The 20,018-nt window shown below is 39.1% G+C and overlaps 1 protein-coding gene across 13 annotated transcripts in view; it reads right to left on the minus strand.

Annotated features, from left to right (window-relative positions):
- The window catches only part of Erc2 (ELKS/RAB6-interacting/CAST family member 2), a 1,000,708-nt gene that overhangs the window by 951,937 nt on the left and 28,753 nt on the right, over positions 1-20,018 (minus strand). For all 13 annotated transcript variants that reach the window (XR_010050129.1, XR_010050130.1, XM_063257298.1 and 10 more), the window contains one exon: positions 18,962-19,750. Coding sequence is in view for 11 of the 13 variants with exons in the window: in XM_063257298.1 (XP_063113368.1) it covers positions 18,962-19,615 (654 nt within the window). In the remaining 2 variants the exon portion in view is untranslated. The remainder of the gene's footprint in view (positions 1-18,961; positions 19,751-20,018) is intronic.

Here is a 20,018-nt window from a genome sequence, read left to right on the forward strand (position 1 = left end):
CTGTTATGCCAGCTTTCAATAAAGTTTTTAGTTTCCTGGTAATTTCTTTGAACCTGCTTCACGTATTCTATGTTTTCTCTATTTTCTCCATCAAACAATTCTCCCCTTTTTTTCTATTCTTCCATTCCACCATCTGTTTTTTCTTGGGCAGTGCTTAGCATTTCTCTAACTATTCTATTTATATCTTGCTTTATTTCATTAAATACTTCATTTCTGAAATCATCTATGGGGCTCTGGAGATATCACTTTATGTCTTTTGGTGCCGTGTCTGATATTGCATGATTTTTGTCCTCACTCTCCTTTGCATTTACCTTTCCTGGATCAGTGTCCTCAGGATTGGGGACTGAGGACCCTTTCTTATTGCTCCCTCTTCCCATACTTTTTGTTCCTTCCATACAAGCATATATAGGAGGCCCTGGTTTGGTTTTGTTTTGTTTTGTTTTGTTTTGTTTTGTTTTGTTTTTTGTCTATTACAGTTTGTTTGAATCTGCCAGCTAGGTGTTCCCGCCCACTGCAGTGTACTAGGGAGGCACAGACCTGGGTAGCCTCTGCAGGGCCTGCCCCTCCCGGTCAACCTACTGAAAGCTAGGGTGTATCGCCAGGCGCTGGGACCTGGTTTGGGCTAGCCTTCTGGATCTTAGTCGGCGGAGTCACCCAGGCCAAGCGCTCCCCACCAATCCCACTTGAGAGAGCAATATGTGACTGAAGTCACTATAGCGTCCTGTTCCAGCTAGTCTGCCCGGTCCCAGAATGTCCTCTGTTGGAGCCTCCTAGTCTATGAAAGAGTCCCCATTCCTCTCACTCACCACAGGTTGATACAGGGCTCCCCACCAGTCCCGCTCTCAAGTCAGTTTGGCTCACCAATTCCCACTCTCAGAGCTTTCATGCGTCTGTCTCCCTGATGTGCCAATTGGAATGCAACAGTGGCACCAGGAAATTCAAATCGTAGCTTCCAGAGGCCTGGGTTCTAGCTTCTGCACTGAGATTTTATCTGTTCCTGTTATAGCATCGGGATTGCATTTCCAGTTGGTTTCTCTCAGCTTAGTTCGTTCTTGGGTCAGCAGGGTATATGTCCCCTTACTTAGGACTCCTCACACCGCATCATTCCTGGATTCTAAACTGGCAAACTCAGAGAGCCTCCATGGCTGCTGTTATCTGTCTACCATGTTCTCCCGGAAGTCCCACACTGAGGCTTTTATAGCTCAATGGATGAGACTTGAGACCATACTCATAAATGAAATAAATCAAACTCACATGTGTAAATACCACATTGTGTCCCAGTCTAAGAAACTGAAAGATACAAAATCTTCAATAAATATTGTGAAAGGGTTAGAAACTGCTCAAAGGGAGAAAATAACTTGGAAAAGGAAAAAAGAAGGAAAGTTAAAAAGATATAAATTTGTTTATATACACAAGATAGCTAAGCTGGTTGTACTAATTCTATTAGTTCTTGGAACAAAACAGCTAATACTCAAGGGATTAGATCAATATTGCAGTATTGCAGTCTATCTGCGGTATTCTGAGTAACTGTTGAAGATAACTATGCAAAATCACAATGTTTGTTAAATTCCTACCTTGTTTGGAAAGCCCATATTGATTTTGTTTGGGGTTTTTGTTACTGTTGTCTTTTTTTGTTTCTCATTTTTCTCGTATGTTTGTTTTGTTTTGTTTTGTTTTTCCCCTCTTTAAAATAAATTTGTGTAAAAGTGTTTACTTTTCAAGATCAATGTCAGATGTGCACAGAAGGTCAGTAATATATATATATATATAGAAATTATAGTTTTAAGAAATTTTATTTCCTTAATGAACTGCCATTTCTTTACAAGAGTAATGTTTCGTTATTAAGTGTCTACTTTAAAAGAAGTCAACATAATTTGAAGATTCCTAATTACAAAGTCAGAGTAAGATTGGAAAAAAGAGAAAAAGACACTATTGACAATTCTTTTCCACAGTAATGAATCAGCTTTTAGGTTTCATAACATCAATCTTACAACACTACATACATCTTGATCATGCCTACACAAAATGAAAGCAAAGCACTGAGTGAAGGCAAAGGATAGTGGAAAATTAAAGTAGAAGAACTATTTGGTTAATCATAGGGTTGAGACTTACCCCTTTGTGCACCAACATCTGGACTGGATAATGGAAGAGACTGCTCCTTACACATTGTAGGATTTTTACAGCATCCATGCCAGGAGCATGCTTCCCTCCCTTCCAATTCTAACAGCCAAAAATGTCTCCAGACAGTTCCACACATCCCCTAGGGAAGTAAAACTGCCCCTAGTTGAGAACCACCAAGAGAAGCTATTCAAAGTGTGAGCCAAGCCTAAAGTTTATGCCCCACCATGGTGAAAGAGATGAAGAGCAGCTGCCATGGTCTTTATGTTTGTCTAGCTTAGATACAGTCAAATCTGGCTTCACAGAGAAAACTGCACACACAAGAATTCTGTTTGTCAGGCTGCCCTAGCTCTTGGCTGCATGTCTACACGCTGCCTAAAAACCCACTCTTCAAACTCTTCAAAATACTTTTCACAACTTTCTGAATCTGACCTTTAGAGTAGCTTTATCTGTGGTGTGTGCGTATGTGTGAGTGAAACAGATTTATAAGTTTCTGAATCCCAGCAAAGCCAAACCACTTATGAGTCCAAACTGCCAAGGGCAGGGGGGAGACCAGGGGGCAGGAATTTGCACACAGATGTCAATGGACTCCAAAATAACTATGCAAGAGTTCCACCTGCAACTAATTATAGAAACTACACTTGGACTCTGGCTAAAAGAGAACCTATTCCATTTATGTTGGCAGATAAAATCACCCTGTTCCTTTTCTCCTGTCAACATGGACCTGCTTCTTGAAATTCTCTGAGAATTGTCTATAGGGAATTTTATTGAGCAGTGAATCTTTTGAAGGTGACCACCCCCTCTTGTCTTTCTCTCTCTAAGCTTGGTCTCAGTAAGTACCTTTGACACTATAAAACTAAATTAATTTATTAGTTAAATGGTCTGAAACATTTTCTTTGGTTTCTTATGGGCTATTGTAATCCCATCACCCAAATAAAGTGATCTAGAAAAGATAAGTGAAGTAGAAATCATTTAGATATCCCATGGCCCAGCACACAAGACTGTTTCTTTTCCTCCCATGAGCCATGTCTTTCAGGAAAAAAAATCTGGGAATAAAAAAGTTTACTAATGTGGCCCACATGGCAGATTCTAAAACTGACTGCAAGAGATTAGTGAGGCAAAAAAAAAGTTGGCATCTGTGACACTGAAATCATTCTCCTACATTCTAGTTCACAAAGAAACCAGCAGCTGGCTCTGTGCCATATCATCCATTTTTCAGAACCAAAGAAGTTCCCACCTGTATATGAGAGACATTTAAAACTGTAGCTTTGTCTAAGTAGGTCATTGCCTAACTCCACAACAATGTTTTCCCAGTTTTCTGAAAAGGTAGACAAAAGTTACATGTAGAGACCTAAGACAGACTATTACAAGAAAGATTTACGTTTCTTCTCTCTCTCTCTCTCTCTCTCTCTCTCTGTCTCTCTCTCTCTCTCTCTTTCTCTCTCTCCTCTCACACACACACACACACACACACACACACATCTGGCATTTCAAGTTATGTTATGGTGCTAAATGACTTTATATTATCCATATCTAAATTCAAGTGCTTATGTGACATCAGCAAAAATACAAACACACTTTGACTCAGAATTAAAATGAAGAAACTTACAAACAGACAAAGCATTTGATTAAAAAGAACGCCCAACCAATAGTAACTATAACAGCAAAGGACTTACTTTCTCAAATGACTAGAAGTCTGGAGCCAAGACATTTCTGGTGCTGGTGCAGCTACTGAGAGGTGGAAAGGCATATGTCTCTGTGCTTGTCTTGATCTTTACTTCACTGCTACAATATGGCTGACACAACTCTAGCCATTACATCAACACTTAAGACAGGAAAAAGGGAAAACTGAACATTGCAGATGGTATTTATTCCTTTGATCATGAAGACAAAAGTCTCTCCAGATTCCCCCAGGTTTCTACTTTGGATTCATTAGCCAGATACTTGAGAAGGAAGACCCTGAAGCTAAAGCACTAATATGGCACCTTCAGGCCACCTTCACCAGACTGGAAGTGCCCATCTTCCTTCACAGGTCTCTTCTAGGGATGCTTCCAAAGAAAGTGTGGATTTTTGCCCTTAGTTCTAGGAATTCTTATAGTTTGCAACAATGCCAATCTTTAAACATACATTCACTCCACTCCTCTCTGTCTTGGGGGCAGTAGCTTTCCTCCATTGCACAGATTTTGGGCTTGGCCATGTGGTATACTTTAGCAAAGAGAGTATCAGAGGAAATGATGCAAGCAGAGCCATTTGTGAGATTTTCTTGAACACTTACCATCTGTGATCTACTATGAAAAAGTGAAGCCCTGAATCGCTGCTGCTCCTAAAGACATGTGGAACATACCTAACCCCAAGTGGCATTCTGGAGCCTTCCGTTCACAGTTAAGAGACCACACAAGTTGTAGCCAACCCACAGCTACGTGGAGGAAGTATAGGTGCTTACCTTTTTAACCCAATCAGTTTGAGGATGGATTTTCACACAGCAGCTTTGCAATAGTATGTAGCTCCCTGGATCATAGGTGACTAATTTAAGATAAAGTTCGTAGTAAGAATAGGAAATTGCTAGGTTAGGCAACTTAACAAATATCACCTAACTTGAACAAGACCTACTATAGTCTCAAATCTGTGCACTTCACTTAGTGATGTGTTGGTTTAGTGTATTAGGAATGCCATAATAAAGACCACAAATACTGGTGCAGTAGTTTCCTTCTATGGATTGAGAAAAAGAGATCAATTATAGGCCCCTCTTTTTCCTTATACTACAGGTTTTCTTTATCTCTGTGTGTCCTCACATCATCTCCCTTTTGGGCATGTATATATCATGGAAAAATTTCGCCCTTCTATTAAGGTATCAGTCAAACTCAACTAGGACCCATACTAAAGACTTAAAATTTTGCTTGATTACATTTATAGAGATCCTATCTTCAAATGAAGTTACATTCTGAGATATGAGGGGTTAGGAATCTAACATCGTGCTCTCAGTTCTGGAGGCTGAGCAGCCTGCGGTGAGTGTCCCCACACCATCCCCTGAACCCAGGGAGTTTGAGATCCTTGCTGGGGCCCCGTCAAGGAACTTTGCAGCTTCCTGCTGCACTGGACCAGCTCAGCATGTCTTCAGCCCGCGTGCAACAACTGCCCAGCTCCTGCCTTTCTGGGCAGACTCTGGGGTCCCCGGCCTGCCTGAGCCCTCAATTCTGGAGGCTGAGTAGCCTGGGGTGAGTGTCCCCACACCATCCCCTGAACCAGGGAGTTTGGGATCATTGCTCCCACCAGGCAAGGAACTTCGCAGCTTCCTGCCACACTCAGCCTGCACCATAGGGCTTGGGCGTGCCTGTCAGAGCCTCAGTGATCCTCTTTCAATCCGGGGAACTGGGCGGCCAGAGTACGAGGAGCTGAGGGCATAAAAGAGGATTTCCAAGAGGCCCTGGGGAAGCCTTGGATTAACACTTGAAACATAGAAATATAGGAAAATGACAAAATGAAAGACCGAAATAAAACCTCAAACCTCCAGCCCATCCCAAGAAACCCTAGGAGCTATGTACACAGAAGAAAATATATGCCATACAACTGAAATATCTGACATAATAGCAACTGAAATAAAGAAGCAACTCCGGGAAGCTTTAAAGGAATTTAAACTAGAAATAATTTCCCAAGTAAAAGAAGAAATGATAAAAGAAGTGAAAGAAATGCTGAACATATCTGAAGAAGACACAGTTAAAAAATTGGAGGAACTGAACAAAAAAGTAGAATCCCTAGATGAACAATATAAGGAACAAACAGAATACATAAAGCAGATGCAAAGAGATATAAAGGAAATCAAAAATTCCATTGAAAGTTGTAAAAACTGCCTCAATGAAAGTGAAGATAGAATTTCAGACCTCGAAGACAAGATTGCAACTAGTGAACAGGAAAGTTCTTTTAAAAATAACAAAGAATCAGGGAAATAACAATTCAACAGCTGCAAGATAATGCAAAGAAAAACAACATATGATTCATAAGGATAAATGAAAAAGAAAGGGACAACATAAAGGATTTAGAGAAATAATAGCTGAAAATTGCCCAAACATGAGAATGGAAACTGACATCAGGATCAGTGAAGCATATAGAACTCCAAATAGCCATAATTAAAATAAAGCTACACCCAGACATATAATAATCACCATCCCAGAAATCCAACATAAGAATTGAATATTAAAAACTATCAGAAAGAAAAGACAGATCACCCATAAAGGAAAATCTATCAGAATCACAGCAGACTTCTCAGCGCAAACAATACAGTCAAGAAGAGCATGGAGTGAAGTATTTCAGATCCTAAAGGAAAATGATTTCCAATCTAGACTGATATACCCTGAAAAACAGCTCTTCAAAATCGATGGAGAAATAAGATACTTTCATGACAAAGAACAGCTGAAGAACTTCATGATCACCAAGCCAACCCTGCAAAGAATATTGAAAGACAGATTAGATACACTTAGGAAAAAACCACTAAGCAAAGCAGACAATTAAACAGAATGGAAAGATAAAGATGCAACAGCAGCAAGATAACATGTCAACAATAAACCAACACATAACAGTTATAACCCTTAACGTAAATGGTCTCAATGCACCAATTAAAAGAAACAGACTAGGGGCTGGGGATTTAGCTCAGCGGCATAATCGCCTGCCTTGCAAGCAGGCAGTCGTGAGTTCGATCCCTGGTACTGATTAAAAATAAAAAAAAAAAAGAAACAGACTGGCAAAATGGATCAAGAAACAACATCCAACTATATGCTATCTGCAAGAAACTCATCTAACGCAAAAGGTACTCACAGACTGAAAGTCAAAGGATGGAAAACAATACTACATGCAATAGGAACCAAAAAAAAAGCAGGGGTAGCTATTCTTTTTGCAGACAATGTGAACTTTAAACCAATAATGATCTGAAGAGATAAAGAAGGTCATTACATACTGGTTATGGGAAAACTTCAAGAGGAACAGATAACAATCTTAAATATATATGCACCAAATTCCAGAGCACCCCGTTATACAAAACAAGTATTAATAGAAATGAAAAATCACACAAACAACACCACAATTATAACAGGAGACCTTAACACACAATTGACACCAAGCGACAGATCAACCAGACAGAAAATCAGCAAAGAAATAACAGAACTGAATCACACCTGTGAACAAATGGACTTGATAGACATAAACAGAGTGCCCCATCCAACATCAGCATACACATTCTTCTCAGCAGTACATAGAACACTCTCTAAAATAGACCACATATTAGCCCACAGAACATACTTAAATAAATGCAAAAGAGTTGAAATTATCCCATGCATGTTATCAGATCATAGTGTCATGAAATTAGAAATTAATGATAAAAGAGTGCAAAAATTCCACAAACACATGAAAACTGAATAACACACTCATGAGTAATCAGTGGGCCACAGAGGAAATTAAAGAAGAAATTAAACAATACCTACAAGCAAACAAAAATACAAATACAACTTACGGGAATCTGTGGGATGCAATGAAAGCAGTTCTCAGAGGAAAATTTATTGCACTGAGTTTCCATATCAGGAAAACAGAACGAATACAAATAAACATCTACAAAAAGAAGAGCAAGTCAAGCCAAAGCCAAAAGAAGAGAGGAAATTATAAAAACCAGAGAAGAAATTAATGCAATAGAGACTAAGAAAACAATGCAAAGAGTTAATGAATCAAAGAGTTGGTTCTTTGAAAGAATAAATAAAATTGATAAGCCCCTAGCCAACCTTATTTTAAAAAGGGAAGAAAGAGCTCAAATTCATGCGATAAGGAATGAAAAAGACAAAATCACTACAGACTCTGTAGAAATACAGAAGATCATCAACACCTATTTCGAAAACCTCTACTCTCATAGGTCTGATAGCAGAGAAGAAATAGACAGAGTCCTAGAAACATATGAAGTACCAAAGCTAGGTAAAGAAAATGTAAAACTGCAGAATAACACAATTTCTATTAATGAAATTGAAAATGTAATTAAGTCCTTATCTATGGGGCTGGGGATTTAGCTCAGCGGCATAAGCACCTGCCTTGCAAGCAGGCAGTCGTGAGTTCGATCCCTGGTACCGATAAAAAGGGAAAAAAAAAAAAAAAAAAAAAAAAAAACCTTATCTACAAAGAAGAGCCCAGGCCCAGACGGAATCACTGCGGAATTCTACAAGAAATACAAAGAAGACTTAATGCCCACACTCCTCAAACTCTTCAATGAAATTGAAAAGGAAGCAATCCTTCGTAAGTCATTCCTGGAAGCAAATATTACTCAAGTACCAAAACCTGAGAAAGACCCAACTAAAAAAACAAACAAAAAAAAAAACTACAGGCCAGTCTCCCTAATGGGCACAGATGCAAAAATCCTCAATAAAATATTGGCAAAGAGAATACAGCAAATCATCAAAAAGATTATACACTATGACCAAATGGGATTCATCCCAGACATGCAGGGATGGTTCAACATACGTAAATCAATAAATGTAATCCAACATATCAATAAAGCCAAAAGTAAGAATCACATGATCATCTCTATAGATGCAGAAAAGGCTTTTGATAAGGTCCAACATTCATTTATGATAAGAACCTTACAGAAAATTGGAATAGATGGTCTTTACCTCAATATGATAAAGGCCATCTATGACAAACCAACAGCCAGTATCATACTAAATGGCCAAAAACTGAAGGCCTTGACCTTAAAATCAGGCACAAGACAAGGATGTCCCTTATTACCACTCTTACTTAATACAGTACTGGAAATACTATCCAGAGCATTTAGACAAGAAAGAAAAATAAAAGGGGTAAAGATAAGAAAAGAAGAAGTTAAACTATCATTATTTGCGGATGACATGATACTCTACATAGAAGACCCCCAAAACTCCATTGAAAGACTCCTAAATATAATAAATAAATTCAGCAATGTAGCTGGACACAAAATCAATACACAAAAATCAATAGCATTTCTACACACTAACAACAAAATCACAGAGAGAGAGAAATAAGAGAAGCAACACCCTTCACACTAGCAACTAAAACAAATGAAATATTTAGGAATTATTCTCATGAAAGTGAAAGATCTATATAGAGAAAATTATAATACACTGAAAATAGAAATCAAAGAGGATCTCAGAAAATGGAAAGACAGCCCATGCTCATGGATAGGAAGAATAAATATTGTGAAAATGGCCATTCTCCCAAAACTGTTATACAGATTCAATGTAATCCCAATAAAAATACCATCAACATACCTCATAGATCTACAGAAATCACTCCTAAAATTCATCCGGAGCCAGAAGAGACCCAGAGTAGCAAAGACAGTTCTAAGCAGCAAAGGCAAGGCAGGAGGCATCACAATCCCTGACTTAAAGTTATACTACAAAGCAACTGTAGTAAAATCAACATGGTACTGGAGTCAAAACAGAGCCAAAGACCAATGGAATAGATTAGAGGATACAACCACAACTACAAACACACTCAACAACCTTATCTTTGATAAAGGGGCCAAACATGTTCACTGGAAAAACGACAGTCTCTTTAATAAATGGTGTTGGAAAAACTGGCTCTCCATATGCCAAAAACTAACTAGACCCATGCCTATCACCATATACTAAACTAAAATTTAAATGGATCAAAGAATATTCTGAATATTAAAACAGAAAAACTAAATCTGTTGGAAGACAAAGTAGGTAAACATCTTAAAGACATTGAGGTAGGTAGAGAATTCATGAACAGGAATCAAACTGCATGGGGAATACTTTCCAGAATCAATAACTGGGATCATATCTTATTAAAAAGTTTCTGCATGTCAAAAGAAATCTCCAGCATAGTGAAAAGAAAACCCACAAACTGGGAAAAGATCTTAGTGAACTGTCCCTAAGACAAAGGACTACTGTCTAAAACATACAGAAAATTTAAAAAATCAGACCCACAAAATTCAAAGATCCAACCCAAAAATGGGCATCTGAGATGAATATACATTTCTCAGATAAAGAAATACAAATGGCAAATAAATACATGAAAACATGTTCATCATCACTACTCATCAGAGAAATGAAAATTAAAACCACACTGAGATTCCATCTCACTCTTGAAAGAATGGCCAGGATCAAGAAAACCACCAACAACAAATGCTGGAGAGGCTGTGGGGAAAAAGGAACTCTCCTGCACTGTTGGTGGGAGTGTAGACTGGTGCAACCATTGTGGAAGTCAGTTTGGAGATTTCTCAAAAATCTGGGATTGGAAGTCCTATTTGTTCCTGCTATTCCACTTCTAGGCATATTCTCAGAAGAACTGAAAACATCATACCACAGTGATATATATGCACCCATGTTTATAGCAGCACAATTTGTAATAGCCAGATCTTGGAAACAACCTAAGTGTCCATCAAATGAGGAATGGATAAAAAAAAGTTGTGGTATTTATATACAATGGAGTACTACTCAGCTATAAAGAATGATCACATTGAGATATTTATAAGTAAGTGGGTGCAGCTTGAGACCATACTCATAAGCGAAATAAATCAAACTCACATGTATAAATACTGAATACTTTTGCTAGTGTATTAAATAGTAAAAATACATAAAAGTATGTGGTAACCATGATTCCCTATGATATTGTTTTGAAGCCTTATAATGTTTTCATTCATTAATTGGAATGGTTTTATTTCGGGATGTTTGATTTTATTTTCTGTCATGGTATGAACAGTTCTTTTGAAGAAAACAAGACATTATGATACCTAGTGCTGATTTAATATCAGCTTGTTTTGAAGCCCCCCCCCCAAAAAAGGAATCCTACGTGTTTTGGGGGGAGGCTGAAGGGTTTGATACAGAACAAATGTAGTATGAATTTGTAGGATTAGCATATCCCATATGTGTCTAAAATTCATTTGATTACAAAATCCCCCTTTGGGAAATATTTGTTTCTGTGGACACACTTAGAAAATACTGGTTTTGAGGGAATCCACTGCTCTCACATTTGTATTAGTAGAAACAAAGAATATCAGAACAAAGTATAGGGATAAGACAGGTTTATCTGTACTTAATACATCCATTTTAGCCCATTTCTTATTATTATAACAAAATACCAGAGGCTGGGTATGTTACAAAGAAAATAAGTTTATTTAGCTCATAGTTCTGAAGACCCAAGAAAATGGTGCTGGCTTCTAGTGAGGGCTCTATTGTGGATGATAGCACATGGCAAGAGTATGTACAAGAGTGATGAGTGTACGCAGGCAGAAAAGACCAAAATACCAGAGATTTTGCTTTATAACACTCTGCCCTCATAGTGACTAGCCCAGTTACTCCAGATCCATCTCATTTCTACAACACCTAATCCAGCCTCAAAAGAACTCAATTCTTAAGAAAGACATTAATCCATTCCTGAGGGTAGAGCTTATGACCTAATTATCTCTTAAAGGTCCCACCACCACTCAACACAATTATATTGGGAAACAAGCTTCTAGCACATGAACCTTTGGGAGCAAATCATATCTGAACTATAACAACATCCAAATCTCACTCCCAAATCTGAGGAAAGCCAACACTCTGAGAGCTGGCCCTTAATTCCACAAGGTTACTGCAACAGCACAAGTACAGCTGCCTCGCTCCCTTCTCAGTGGGATCAAGTATATTTTTTCTCGGCAGGGCTGAGTACTAAGCCAGGGCATCACACAAGCCAGGCAGGTGCTCTACAAGGGGGCAGCACCACCTACCCTTGGATAAAACAAACTGTCTCACTCACCATAAACTGGTGCAAAGTCACCAAACCTGGACCCTCACAATAAACTGAGTATTTGAGGAGACAGCTGAATGACCCATGTTGAAATGGCCCTGCAGTGATACAATTAAAAGAAGTAACTAATAAACAAAGGAATATGATCCCTGTCAACCTTTTCAAGTTTCAGACTCAAAGATTAGTGAATCATATGTCAAAACTGGATCAAACATAAATTAATATTGATTTAGAGGAAATTCTTTTCTACTGTGTTAAACCAGAAATAGAAATTATCATATAACCATTGCTTAAAAGCTGTAACATTCCCCAGACAGGTTTACTTACACTTCTTAGGTTACACTTCCCAATAACCTTGTCCCATTTCCGCACAAGATGGGTAAATATTAGATCTAGCTTCCGGGAGAACATGGCGGACAGATAACAGCAACTACTGGCGGCTCTCTGAAAGACTCGGCTCAGAAGCCAGGAATGGTGCGGACTAAGGAGACATAAGCAGGTGGAGATATGCTCTGCTGACTCAGGAACGAACTGGGCTGAGAGAAGCCAACTTGGAATGCAGTCCTGGTGCTAAAACAGGAACAGAAAAGACTCGGTGTGGAGGCTGGAACCGCGCCATTGTAAGCCGCGATTTGGGTTTCCCGCCGCGCAGCGGCTGGCTGCCTCTACAGCGGCTCGGCAAGGGGAGAGACGTGCAGAAGCTCTGAGAACGGCAATCTGCGAACGGCAGGGAGGCGTGCACTGACTTATGGTGAGGTGAGTGAGAGAAACTGACACTCTACCACAGTTTGACTCCAGCAGAGGACTTTCTGGGCCCGAGCAGTCCTGCGGGAGCAGGGCACGGTGGTGACTCCAGCCACACATCCCCCTCTCGGGCGGGATTGGTGAAAAGTGCCTGGCCTGCGTGACGCTGCCGGCGGACCTGGTAGACTGTCCCAACCCAGATCCCAGAGCCTGACGGTGGCCGGGAGGGGAGACGCGTAGGCTGCCTGGTCCGTAACTCCCTGGTGCGCAGCGGTGAGCGGGAACACCTAACTGGCGCAATTCGATCAGGCTGTGGCTGACTGGGAGAGAAGCTGGGCCTCTTATATAAGCTTGCATATATAAGGAACAGAGAAGAAGAGGCAGCATGGGAAGAGGCAGCAACAAGAAAGGCTCCTCGGCCCCCAATTCTGAGAAACAGGCAATAGCAGACACCGCACCAATACACATAAGGCACCATATAGAGAGCCTCAGAGACCAATTCAGGAATGAAGTTATCAATGACCTGAAGCTAGAAGTATGCAGAATAGTTAGAGAAATGCTAAGCACCACCCAAGAAAAAACAGGTGGTGGAATGGAAGAACAGAAAAAAAGGGGAGAATTGTTTGATGGAGAAAACAGAGAAAGCATAGAATACGTGAAGCAGGTTCGAAGGGACTACCAAGATACTAAGAAGTCTATTGAAGACTGGCATAACAGCTCGAAAGAAACTAAGGACAGACTATCTGAACTGGAGGGCAGACTTGTAATATGGGAGAATGAAATGAAAAACTTCTTAAAAATAACAAAGAAACAAACAGCAATAATACAAAGACAAGAAGATGATAAGAGGATCCATAACTTAAGGATTAAGAACATAAAAGAAGAAGTAGGGATGCAAACAAGTGAACTACAAAAGCTACTCACAGAAATAATCCAGGAGAATTTTCCTAATTTAGCAAAAGGTAAAGATACTCAGATGTATGAGGCATACAGGACCCCAGCTACCTACAACCCAAACAGAGCAACACCCAGGCATATAATAATAAAAATTCCAGAAATTCAATACAAGAACAGAATATTAAAAGCTGTAAGAGACAAGAAACAGACCACTTACAAGGGAACACCCATCAGAATTACAGCAGATTTCTCTGCACAAACCATCAAATCACGAAGAGCGTGGGGGGAAATAATTCAAGCATTGAAAGATAATAATCTCCAGCCAAGATTGAGATATCCTGCACAACTGTCCCTGGAAATTGATGGAAAAACAAGGTGCTTCCAGGATAAAGAGGAACTGGGGGAATTTGCAACCACCAATTCAACTCTACAGAAAGTATTGCAGGATATTCTAAAAAAAGAAAAATACAAAGAACCCAGAAATAGTGGCGGGGAGGCCACAACAAATGGAGCAGAGAACAAAATGAAGAAGACAAATTGACAGCTACTGACAGAAAAAGAGCTTAACAGAAATGAGGCAGAGAAGATTGGATGATAGGAACAGCTATTTTGGAGAAAATGACATCTTAATAGGCAATACTGATTTAGTATCATCTTGTTTTGAAGTCTCATCTAGCTTTTGTCCTTCTGTCTCCAATGGTCTAAATAGGCTGTATCTTATTGGATTTTATTATGTACGATAGTATAAGCAAAAACCTTTTAAAGACAAGGAGATTATACAGAAACCATTGTTCATTTTCTGTTAGTCGATTCTAAATACTCTGTAATGCTGTCATTCTCTTGAATGGTTTTACATTGTTTTGATATACTTAATGCTACAGTATACGAAGTTGTACTCAAGGATTTCAAAGAAAGAAACAATATGGTAACTACTTTTAGGTTAGGATTATCTGGTGGTGAAACACTATTCTGCTTAAATGGTTATGTTTTGATCTGCGCTGTTTCGTTGTTATGCCCTCTTTTATCTCAATCTCCACTCCATTATTTACTTTTTTATCTTTATCCTTTTAATTAAAGGAAAAAAATAGCAGGATATATTATAGTAACCCATTTTGACTTTTCATTACCTTGATTTAAAGCCCTGTATTACTCTCACCATCTGGTTTTTAACTGATGTTCCCCTATTCTGTTTTGCTGGATAGTATCAGGTTCGAAAGTTTAGGCATCAGCTGTGAAGATAATGAGATTCATTATGACGCCCATTCTTGTTGACTTTTAGCTACTTTTGAAGACCTACAATGTCTCCAATGTTTTGGTTTTGTCGGTTTTATTCTTTACTGTTTTGTTCAATTGTATTATAACTAATGATATAGGCAATTCTATTAGAGATAGCGGGAGACATTATGGTAACCATTGTTGATCACCTGTATTATGTTTTTACATTATCTATTATGTCCACCCTTTTGACTTGACCAATTCTGTTCTGTTATGTCACATTTGGTTTTACTCTCTTCCAAAAAAGTAATAAGAACCGTGGGAGCAATGAAACCCAAAATGTGTAATAGTCATGGTACAAAAGAGAGGAAAAGAAAGTGCTCTAAACTATATAACTGCATGTATATTAAAGTGTATAAGATAGAAAATGATATCACAGAGTTTTATTGGATCAATGAACAGAACTGTTTGCAGTATCATTGATGGAATGTCCACTTTACAAGCTTTAATTTTGTGACTTGAACAATTATTTCTAAGATGACAATATGTAATCCATTAACTAGTGATTTCCTACTGTTCATTTTTTTTCTGTAAATCTGTATAACTTGTACCCTTTCCCTGCTTTTTTTTTTCTTTTCTCCTTAAATAAAATTAAAAAAAACAAACAAAAAAAAAATATTAGATCTAGTACAATCTCCTAGTGTGTGATGCTATTTATATTTCTGCAGAGTCTTGACTATCCACGCAAAGCATAGGAAAATCTCTAAAAATTGCCTTACTAATACCTAATTTGGGAAAAATCTATTAAAAATATCAAGTTAACAGCAGTATAAAAATATCTAGAAATACAAATATTCTGTGCACCAAAATGTAAGAACTTTCTGTTTGGTTGGTTTTTGAGGTGGAAGTTTGCTATACTGCTTAGGCTAGTCTGGAATGCATGGCTTTAAGTAATCCTTCTTTCTCAGCCTAAGTAACTGGAACTATAAGAACATGCTACCACATCCGGCCCCTTATGAGCTTCCTGAAATGCACTGTCTACTCTGTTTTGTCTCTCTAATCTCCATTAAACTGGTAAACAGAATGGAACTGCAAGAATGAGACAAACTCATACCATTTTAGAAAAAACCAGGTTACTTTATTTCCTTGCAGTCATATTCAGCCACACCATAGGCCAGGAACAACAAAGCTTTTAAAACTTTCAAAAACAAACAGCCAGCTGCAGCATGTGTGCCATAGGTCTGCCACCACTGCTATAGGCCACCAAAAATAATAAGGCTTTTTAACATTTCTCTCCAGATCAATAGCTGGTATGACCTTGAGAACATGGACTATGGGTTCATGCCAGCCCAAAGAATAAGCTGACTGTAATACAATCCAACAAGGTACATCGTAACACTAAAGTTACGGTGATCATATCTTATGAGATATGATCAAAATACACACAGTGTTTCTTCAGAGTACCATCTAATAGAAAGGCACGCTTGTAAAAAAAAAAAAAAAAAAAAAAACGTGACAGTGTGTCCTCACCCACCTTACAACTTCTGGCTCTTCCCCAAAGTCAAAATGATCATGAAAGATAAATGCTTTGAATTGATTCTGGACAGTAAGGCAGCCATGACAGTGCAACTAAAAACATTCCTGAAAAAGAACTTCCAAAGATGTTTCAAAAAATCTCAAGAATGATGAGATAAATGTGCTTGATGTGATGGGGTATATACTAAGTGGATATATGCCAATGTGTCTTTTTTTTGCAATATTCTTTTAAAATGTAAATATTCACCATGTTTTTCAATCACACCACAGTCATGCAGGGGGTCTGTGCCCAAAAATAATAACAAAAGGATGAGACAAAAATCATTTTAGAGCTGAAAATTTAGGAAACAACTTTCAAGTTTTTTACCACTACCTGCACCATTCCTAAATTGCTGTAACTGATTTCAAAAAAATTAAACGTAGGAGAAACCAATACAGAAGAGAAAGGAAATATACATTACCTTTGCAAACAGTTCATCAACCAATAAAGTCAGAAAATAGCAGAAATAGTAGTGAAAAGCACCAATTTGATTGAAGAGTAGAGAACAAAGGTTTTCTTCCCACTAAAAAAATCACATTTCCACATCTAAGACCCAGTAATGGCACTGTCAAACAATCAAAGGCAGGTGACTGCTTTCTACACACCGAAGGAGAACAAAGGGCAGGTATATTTATACAGGTCACAAATGCTTCCATGGACACTTGACTCCAAAGAAGTAGTAGCCAAGGATAAGCGTCCCCGGTGTGGGCTAGGAATAGAACTAGAGCTCCCGAGATCCAGCCATGGTGGGACTCAGGCAACTTACTCTTCCGCCAACTTGGTAAGTGCCCCAGGTATGGGCCAGGAGGAGAATCAGTGCTCCCAAGATCCAGCCATGGTGGGACTTAGGCAGCTTATTCTTCCGCCCTCTTGGTAAGCACCCCTAGCATGGGCCAGGAGGAGAACCAGCAGCTTCCGTGGGCCTACTGATGCATGGGGTGAGAATCAAACAGCCCCTACTCCCTGTAGCAACTGGGGATAGATGTCTCAGCATCTCTTGGGAGGATGACCATATACAATATAGTAAATATGGGGAATTTCCTTTTGTCTTCTGTTTGAAGGCAAAATTTGTTTTCACTGTTTTGTTATTTTGTTTTGTTTGTTTGTTTGTTTTGTTATGTTTGTCTTGCTCTAAATTCTCTCTTTCAATTGGTTTTACAATGTTCTGTTTTTGGTTTGATTTCACTATACTAATGGACTGGACAATTATTGTGAAGATAACGAGATATACCATAGTAACCAATACTACCATCCTAGTATCCTGCTGTGAAGCTCTGTACCAATTTCACTGCATTGTCTCGACTGGCTTTGTTCTGTCTTGTTCTGTTGTATTTTTACTACTTTCAAAATAAAAATTTTAAAAAAAGAAGTAATAGCCAAGGAAACAGATAGGAAGGTCAGCAGATGACACCAAGAAAGGCAGAGCAGTTAGCAGACCTACATACATCAAGACCAACGGTCACAGAATTACCATTTAGACAAGTTAGACTTATCATAAATTTCCATAGGAAGTTAAATGATACCTGAGAATTCTTAAGTCAAAATCCAGTTTGCATTTGACTCCAAATCTCATATGAAAATAGCAGCATGTAAGATACACAGAAGTTGTCAATGGAGACTGATGAGGGCTGAAGGGAAGCAGCAGAAAGAGATGTTGAAGAGGCCATGAGCAGAAGGGAACAGCAAGAGCAAATGCTTGAGGTGGGAAACCTCAGGGGTCCACAGGAACCCTAACCTAAGTGGTAGTGCAGGTAGCACAGATAAGAAAGGAGGTAGTGTTAAAGAGGTGGCATAAGATAAGCCTGGAAAAGTACAACCAGGCTTTCCAGCACAAGGTTGTTGCAGGCTCAGCAAGCAGGCAGACCTGAAGAGTGAATGCTCAGTGACAGTTTAAGGAAGGGAAATGCACAATCACAGGTAGACTCTGAGAAACTAATCTTAGAATGACATGAAAAATGGACGAAAGAATAAGAAGATTACCTTGCACATAGCAGATAATTAATACTGAATAAAGGTAACTAGGTGTGATAGTGCACAACTGTAATTCCAGCATCCAGCAGGCTGACGTATAAGGATGTTGTGAATTTTAAGCCAGCCTGGGCGACATAGTGAGACCCTGTCTCAAAAACTGTGTCACTCTAACATGGTATCAAGCTCAATCTACCAATATGATTTCGTACTGTTTAGTTTGCTACTCAGAAAACAAACTTCACTCATTCTAGCAGGAAATAATTCTGTTGGTGCTTCAACAAAAACAGTTAACAAAATCAATTAAATAGTCAAATGCGCCCTCTCAGTGCTACTGTTAAAATGTTTATTTTTGCGCAGATTGACATTTTCCTCTTTTCTCAGAGAGAGGTACATCTGAATTGCTGTTCCAGCTGCTGAAAAAGAAAGCAAAATTAACCATGTAAAAAAGCCAGGCGTGATCCTCTCCCACTTCTGCAACTAAGTGAAAAGGTTACCGGAAGATAAGAAAACACAAGCTTGAGCCTCATATTTCCTATGTTTTCTTCTAGCATCCAAGTCAAATACACATTAAGCTATAACCCTCTTGAAGATGCCAAATTTTCTTCTGCACTGGTCCTGGAACCATCTGCAAAGTACCAAATTACTCAGTGAGAAGCCAAGACTGAAAAATTCTGAGGTGTCATAACATACCTGGTTTTCCTCATGAGATACCCTCATCTGCTCTTTGAGAACTGACATCCGGGCTGCTTCTTCTTTCCTCAACACTCTTTCCTTCTTAAGCTCAGGACTCCAGAAAGTCTTGATGCTGTTCATGGAAGATCCCAGTTTGCTGTCCTTGATGTCTAGCTCCTTCCGGAGAAGATCGTTCTCCCTCTGGAGTTCCTTGAGCTGGGCCTGAAGATCTAACATTGTGCTATCTCTTACCTGCCTCAACATGGAGGGGACTTGGTGGTGATGGTGGTGGGATGAGCTAGTCAGACCATGCTGATCTGTGTATGAAAGGACATCTGTGTGGGAAAGTCCAGCAGAAGCAATATTGGGACTACTCCCCATGGCTGTGACGCGGCCGCCATACACAGCTCGATTGGTGGCTCTGCCCAGAGTCATAGTGCCTTTTGGGTAAGTTGTTGAAGCCACACCCTCATGATCACTCAGATACATAGGTCCAGATGTAGCATAGGCTGCATTAAGGGACTGGATATTCTCCATAGACAGCGTCTTGCCTGCTCCTCCCCCTCCCCCACTACTTGTTCTCCGGTGGCCCAAACGAGGAGATCTTGGCAAACGTGGGGATCTGGAAGGACTACCTTCCAGATTGGTGATTGCTCTCGCACTGCCATACATTTTCGTCTATAGTGAGGGGCTGCTAAAGAGAAGAATTACTGCACTCAGTTGGAGTTTAAGCCAATATTTACACTGTTGGATGATTTCTCACTGTATTCTTTTCAGCGGTACCGCAAAATGACTCCAATAAGAGATCTGCAAAACGAAAAAAAGGGACAATTAAAAACAAAGTCTTTAGAACTCTGACTATAACTGCATTATTTTTAAATGTTTAAATAGAAAAGTGATGGCAATGATAATAGACAGAGACTGATAGATCCACAGTGTTTACTTGAAAAGTAACACCAAACTTTACTTGCTACATGTAAACTTTTTAAAATAAATTCTTCCCACCAACAATGCCAACAACCAAGGTCAAAAGTTTTCAAAGCAAAAATGAAAGTCTTTTTCCCTTAGGAAAACA

This window comes from Cavia porcellus, unplaced genomic scaffold (genome assembly GCF_034190915.1).
Source record: "Cavia porcellus strain 051 isolate PalLab524CR breed Dunkin Hartley unplaced genomic scaffold, mCavPor4.1 scaffold_10, whole genome shotgun sequence".
Classification (NCBI taxonomy): Eukaryota; Metazoa; Chordata; class Mammalia; order Rodentia; family Caviidae; genus Cavia; species Cavia porcellus.